The following is a 6,934-nucleotide window of genomic DNA, read 5'->3' on the forward strand; positions in this document are numbered from 1 at the left end:
GGTAAAACACAGCTTCCTGTCTGTATGCTCCTGCCCACCTCTGTCCTGCTGTTTTATCTGTCTGTCAAAGCTATTTTGACATCTGGGTCTTAACACACCGAAGTTCAGAGCAGTTTGAATGGTCCTGTCAGCTTTAAAGTAACTACTCACCAGCTGGAGTCTGAGCAGCCCACAGCCCCAGATGGGGCTAGGGCTTCTCCCTCCGTGTGTAAAATGATGTGAGATCAGTGCCTGGGACTATAAACATTTAAAGCATTTGGGTCTTCATGGCCCATTGTCCATATGAGATATCCCTCTTCTTTTGCTAGATCTGATCTCAGGTGCAGACAGCTCCAGATCCAGCCATTCTGGTGGGTTTTCTTTTTCAACTCCTTTTCAGTTGTTAAGAATAAATAAAGCAAACCAACCAAACAAACAAAAAAACCCAAAAACCAAACAAGTGGGAGAAAATGAGTGATAAATAAGGGCTGTTTGATATGATTGAGAAAAGTTCCTCTTTTGCCCTCCACAACCTTTTTCCCTCCCAAACTCATTCTTGCCAGATCAGAATACATTAAAATCCTTGCATCAACATGAAAATCTCACCAGCTAATATTTGCAAAGCTGAAGGTTTCCATCTCCCCCAAGTGGGTAACTTTCTTTGTGCAGTGTGGAGTGATCTTTAGTGACTCCCTTCTTGGATAGCTGTCGCGCCACCCTCTCCAGTGAGTGGAAAAGTCAAATCCTCTGGCTGAAATTAGCCACCTCCATTCAGATACTTGCTTGATTTAAATATGTGTGTCAGGAGAAATATGAATTTTCCATTCTTTTTCCCTTGGCTCTCACAAGGTGAATGAATGGTCCCAGCCGTGCCTTTCATTTCCTTTCCTCCCTGAAGAGCTGGGTCTAGAGAAAGACACCTTTCTCCGAGGCTGTTTCACCCTTTTCCACCTGCTCTCTGTCCTCCAGCCAGCACCAACATTCTCGTTATCCTCGTTTGGCAGAATGGAAACTGAGGCAGTTAGCTGAAACAGCACTGGTCTGTGTCAGATCAGGACTGGACCCACGATTCTCTGCCTGAGCCCTGGAAAGCAGAAGAAGAGCCACAAATATCTGCAGGAAAAATAAAGCATGAACAAAAGCACATGCAGGCACAAGAAGGGGAATGAGCAATGGTGCCACTATTCTACTAGCAAATGCTTAAAGGAAAGGGCTGAAGACTATTCTCCAAAAGTCTGGGTGGCTTTTTAATTCAAAAAGGAAGGTAGGAGGATGATAGGACCTGGTCAATCTCAGCTGCTTGCCTCTGTGCAAAAAGCCTTTCATTGTGCTCTGCTCTTGGGAATACTTTCACACAAATTGCAATTTTGAAGACTGTGAGTTTTACTCCGGTGTTACGTAGGAAGGGATGTGCCACTGCATTCATGGTACTTTTCCATCTGTGGCCCCAGGACATGGATACACGGCTATGCCTAAGCTGTGAGCTGGTTTTAGAAGTTCCCACTGGCTTGTCCAGCCCACCCTTAAGCAGTGGCTTCCTTCTCTACTCTGGGCCAGGGGCTCCTTGGGCAGGCATCTGCTTAGAGGTGATGCTCAGGATCAATGGGTGAGCACACTTGTGGAAGCTCACAGTTCTTCCGGTGCTGCTGAAGCAGCCAGCAGCCCCTCAGCCCTGGTAGCAGCATATGCCCAGGATGAGAGGCTGCAGTTCTGCCCAGCCAACTCGCTCTGGAGAGCTGAAGAGGTTTTCCTGAAACCCAGTAGGGAATTCTGAGACCGGTGTCTTCCTTCAGCTTCGTGCTCTCTGCAGTGATGAAGAGATCCTTGTTTTTCCTGTCCATATCCAGGGTGCTGTCCCTGTCCCACATCCTTTGCCCACACTCTGGCCAGCTCTGAGCTCTGCGGACCATTTCCCTTTCTCCTGTGAAAAAGGAAAAAATCCTTTCCCCAGGATTTCCTAGGAGGTCTCACCAAGCTGTAAAGTAACTAAACCGACGGGCTTGGTTTTGGAGGGAGCCCCTGGCTCTTGCCGCCGCTGAGCTGGGGCCACCTCCGAGCGCTTTTCACAGGGAGAAAAAGACAACGAAATCCAAGCGCAGGAGGGGTCGCGGAGGAAAGTTACCTGCTCTACTGCTGGGGGCCGGCAGCGGCACCAAACTCGCCCCGGGCTGGCCGTCGGGACTCGTTTTGTTTGGTTTTTCTCCTGGGAGGAAGCACCAGTTCCGAGCGAAGCGCCGCGGAGAAGGGCCGGGAGCAGAGGCGGCGGCAGCGCTGGCCCCGGGACCCCCGGGGGAGGGACCGCTCGGGGGCATGGCTATGCAAGGAACCCCAGCAGAGGCCGGGGGATTTAGTCGTGGGAGTCGGGACCCCTCCCCGGGGGCCTCCTCCTCCCGCCGGGGGAGAGGGGCCGGGCGGGCCGGCACCGCACGCCCCTCCGGGGGGGCGACCACCCTATATATTGCCAAGCGGCTCGGGACCGACCTCCCCATCGCAGGGAGCTGCCGCCGAGCCTGCCCCCCTCCCCTTCCCCTCCCTCTCCCCTTCCCCTCCCCTCGGGGGGGCTCTTTCTCCCGCCGCTCCCCCCCATCCTCCGAGGAGGAGGAGGAGGAGGAGGAAGGCGAGGGCCGTATATGAACGCGGCCGGTTTCCCGTGCCTGCGAGGCATGTGCACGCTGCCGGCGCCCAGCCCCGCGGCCAGCCCCGGCTCCCCCGGGCCGCCGCGGGGGTCTCCGCAGGCGCCGCCGGTGAAGCCGGAGCCGCGGGGCGCCGGGAGCAGCCCGGGCCCGGCCCCGCCGCCCGAGGAGCCGCCGCCCCCCGCCGGGGGCCGCCGGAGGAAGCGGCCGGTGCAGCGGGGCAAGCCCCCGTACTCCTACATCGCCCTCATCGCCATGGCCATCGCCAACGCCGCCGAGAGGAAGCTCACCTTGGGGGGCATCTACAAGTTCATCACCGAGCGTTTTCCCTTCTACCGGGAGAACCCAAAGAAGTGGCAGAACAGCATCCGCCACAACCTCACCCTCAACGACTGCTTCGTCAAGATCCCCCGGGAGCCCGGACATCCCGGCAAGGGCAACTACTGGACGCTGGATCCGGCTGCAGAGGACATGTTTGACAACGGGAGCTTCCTGCGCCGGAGGAAGCGCTTCAAGCGCACCGACATCACCACCTACCCCGGCTACATGCAGAACTCCAGCGCCTTCACGCCCCCGGCCGCCGCCCGCCCCGCGGCGCCCGCAGCGCCCTACCCCAATGCCCTGTGCCCGCCCGGCTACGGCCCCCAGCTCTCGGGCGCCGTGTTCCAGCCCTACGCGGCCGGGGCGGCACCGCCGGCACAGCACCCCAGGATGTTCAGCATCGACAGCCTCATCAGCGGGCAGCAGGCCCTGCAGCCCTCGCCGCCCTCCGAGCTGGGCCACCCGTCGCTGGGCTTGGCCGGAGCCGAGCTGGCTCCCGCCTGCTCCGCCGGCAGCTCCGAGCCTCCCTGCTTCCAGGCACAGCCTGTCAGCCCCGGCTTGCTGGCCCGGGCCGGCCCCAACTCCCTGGCGTACCCCTATGCCGCCTCGCCCCCACAGCTGCCCGTGGCTCAGGGCAGCTACTCGCCCAGCAGCCCGCAGCTCTACGGGGCTCCCAACAGACTGGCGCTGCCGGCCATGCGGGCCCCGGCCTGTGCCGAGCACGGCGAGCAGCTCCTGGGGCTCTCCGCCTCACCCCTCGGCCAGTTCGGCTCCGGCAACACCTACATGAGGCAGCCCAACTTCCCCGCCGGCCTGGAGCGCTACATGTGATGGGCTCGGGGGCTCGGCTGGACATCCCCAGGCTCCCACGGGCGGCTCCGGACGAGCGGACTTCTCCCTCCTGCGGGGCTCAGCTGGGCTGGAGTCGGGGCCCCCGGCTGTGTGCGCACACACGCGTGTGCGAGGACTCAATCCCTCTCTCTCAGAGCTTATTCTGAAGCGGGGGCAAGGCGGTCTGTTCTCCGTTCCTTCCCGGAAAAGGTGTTCTCCGGCTGCGTGTGCCGGGCAGGGCTTCCCACGCTCGTCCTTGTGCCCAGGCTGGCCCCGGGGATGGCACCTGCAGCAGGGCACCCCGGGCACCCGCAGGGCGAGCAGGAGCACACTCAGGAGGTGGGTGCATGGCGTAACATGCAGGAACTCTCTCGAATGGCCTTCCTCCTCTCTTCCCTGAGTGCCTCCCGTGTAACTGGAATGAAAGTTATCAAAAAAAAAACAAACCAAAAAAACCCAAACCACTAAACAAGTTCACTGGATTTTAAATGAATATTTAAGATGTTTATCATTTCCTTTCCCTGTAGGAAAAGAAACCCCGACTCGACTACTTCTTTTTACTATTTTTAAAAATTACTTTTATTGTTAGAAAGGACTTTTTTAAAATAAAGCTTTTTCTTCCAACATGACCAGTGCTGCTGTTCCTCTGGCTCTGGATGGATCTTGGCAAGAGGAAACTATAGTCTTGTAACTGGTGGGAGATGGATTCGTGCTGCTGTTGTGACACTGCCACATCTTACATTTTTAGTGATGCTGCTTAAAGCTCTCTATTTTATTATGATTTTCTTAAAACTAAATGGTACTTCCTAAAAGGCTTGCCCATGCAGCTCTTACTGGGCTTGGTGGTTTCCATTTGCATAAAGAGAATGTGTCTTCCCTTCAAGAAATCCCTTGCAGGTGAAATTCTGATTTAGCCCATCAAATTAGGATATCGCAATTTTTCTTCCTAGCAACGAAATCAATTAAAATTCTAACCTGTTCACTGGCTGGGCTGCTGCTGTTTATTTGCAGGACTCCTAGCCAGACCACCTGACAAGGTCTGAAGGGAGAATTCTCCATCCTCAGATTTAGATTTTTTTTTTTTAAATTTAAACATCCTTTGAATAAAAGTGCCAAGCTAGGATTTCCTTTTTTTTCGAGGGTATCTTCTGAAGCAGAGCAGTTTTCTGTAGTCCCTATTGCATTTTCCTCTCTAAGGAAAATGCCCCTTTAAAGGAGCTGGAAGTCATCTGATCTTTGGTGGAAAAGAAGCATCTGGTTCCCCAGCTGCTGGGCATGATCAAAAGCTGGTGTGCTGGCAGGTACCCATGGAATCAGCTTTTGTCCACAGCTTGGGACCTTGTGGCGTTTCATTCTTTCATTCTGTGTGCTCCACAAAATCGGAGAGTGGGATTAATATGAGAATGAAGGGAAGAAAATGATTTTTTCTTCTTGGTTTCCTTAAAATTTAGCCTCCATCTGTCTCTAAAAATTGGTCTGCCATCCTCAGCTCACTTGCTGAGTGTTGAGTCTCCTCTCTGGTCCTTCCAGCTTTACCCTTTCAGCTGGGACACTGGTCCCAGCAGCAGCTTCTGTGCTTTTCCCCTGGCAGTAACCCTGCTCAGAAACGGTGTTGTAATAGAACTTATCCCTTGAAATACTTTGGCTCTCTCCACACGATAGCTGTAGGCAGACATCTTCTGTCTAATGGAAATTTGCAACGTGCCACGCCTGCCTGTGACATACTGTCTGCAGACATCACTTAGGGGGGTGCTGAAATAATCACTTGCAAGGACAGTCAGCAGAAAGGACATTTGTCATAGCTCACATTCATTCCCAGGGCCCGATCCTGCAATGTTTTGCTAACAAAAGAACTTTTGAAATCTTGCCTAAGTACCCAGGGTGTCAGAGCCAGACATGTGCCAGAAGCACTGGGTCTGCCAGCTGATGGGGCTGTGACTCCACTGGGTCAGGAGGGCTGCTGAGGCAGGGGAGAACCAGCTACTGGCATGAAATAAAACCAATATTGGCTGTGGAGGGTGGGCAGGAGATGCTGTGGTTCTGCCTGGGAGGAGCTGGCCAAGCCGTGACAACTCAGACCAAGCTGAGCTGGCTCGTCGCCAATCACCTTGGAGACCTGCAGCAGCAGGGAGCTGGTGTTGGAAAGGGCTTTCCAAGTTCCTGGTGCTCTGAGTGGTAACTCAGGTGGAGCCATGAGGGATGGGCTGAATGGGGCTGGGCTGTGACTTGCTCCTGTCCCCCAGCTGCCCGTGCCTTCCTGCTGTGTGGCTTTGTGGAGAGGCTGTACCCAGCTCCAGATTTGGGGATGTGTCTGCAAGAGATCCACGCCTGTGCCTGTGCCACAGGGGTCTCTTCAGCCAAGGTGGCTCTGGTGTGAAGTGAGTCACCACAGTGGGCTGACTCCCCGGAAAGCTGGCTTGGAGAGAGCAGGTGACCCTGTCCCCGTGTGTTGGGACAACCCCTGGTGGGCAGCACTGGGTTGCACATCTTCTCTGGTGCATCTGTCTGAGCCCCAGCCCAGAGCCCTCTGCAATCATCAATAAACCTCCCTCACAGCAGGCCTTACACTGCCAAACAGCTGGAAAACAGGGGGAACAAACCCCTTTTCTTCTTTTGCCTGTAGATATTAATCCTCACATGCACAAAACTCTGGCAACTTGTATTGTGATTGTCATTAAACTAATGCCTTAAGAGTGTCTTCTTGGTTAAGTTAATGTATCCCAACGAGGCTTTTAAGCCTCCATTTCAAAGCTTTGTTTACAGTCAGGGTGAATCTAGCAAATGAGTAGGATTAAGGTGTCATGTAAAGCATGAGCCTTGCTGGGACAGAGTAGCTTTAAGCTTTGTGAAGTCTATACCTGAGCCCTTCATCTGTTTTAGTGTCTTTTCCATGTCCCTGTTTAGTGAATAAGAGGGATTTGAATGAAACAGGAGTAATTATGACTCAGATTCCAGTTGTGAAACCAAGTCTCCTTTGAAATCCTCCCTTCTTTATTCAGGGAGTTTAGGGAATATTTTGTAATGACAGTTGTAACAATCTCGAGCTCACACAAAAGACAGAAGCAAAACTTTCTGTGCTTTCTGAGACTGGAAAGAATGACATACCTCAGGGTGATGGCAGGAGGTACTCTGGACTTCCCCATGGTGGGGAGAGCCCTGTCCTGAGCCTG

General features: G+C 54.3%; 1 protein-coding gene across 1 annotated transcript; it reads left to right on the forward strand.

The window, feature by feature from the left end:
• The first annotated feature begins 2,609 nt into the window (after window positions 1–2,609).
• FOXE3 (forkhead box E3) lies at window positions 2,610–3,764 on the forward strand. The gene has a single exon (XM_086841863.1). It carries the CDS (start codon window positions 2,610–2,612, stop codon window positions 3,762–3,764), a length of 1,155 nt encoding a protein of 384 aa, XP_086697989.1.
• The last annotated feature ends 3,170 nt before the right edge of the window (window positions 3,765–6,934 follow it).

The sequence above is a fragment of the Cyanistes caeruleus genome, chromosome 9 (assembly GCF_971803275.1).
Source record: "Cyanistes caeruleus chromosome 9, bCyaCae1.hap1.1, whole genome shotgun sequence".
NCBI classification, from domain to species: domain Eukaryota; kingdom Metazoa; phylum Chordata; class Aves; order Passeriformes; family Paridae; genus Cyanistes; species Cyanistes caeruleus.

Excerpts from the sequence above, each read along its gene's own strand:
- FOXE3 (XM_086841863.1), top strand. The coding sequence starts at position 2,610 with ATGAACGCGGCCGGTTTCCCGTGCCTGCGAGGCATGTGCACGCTGCCG.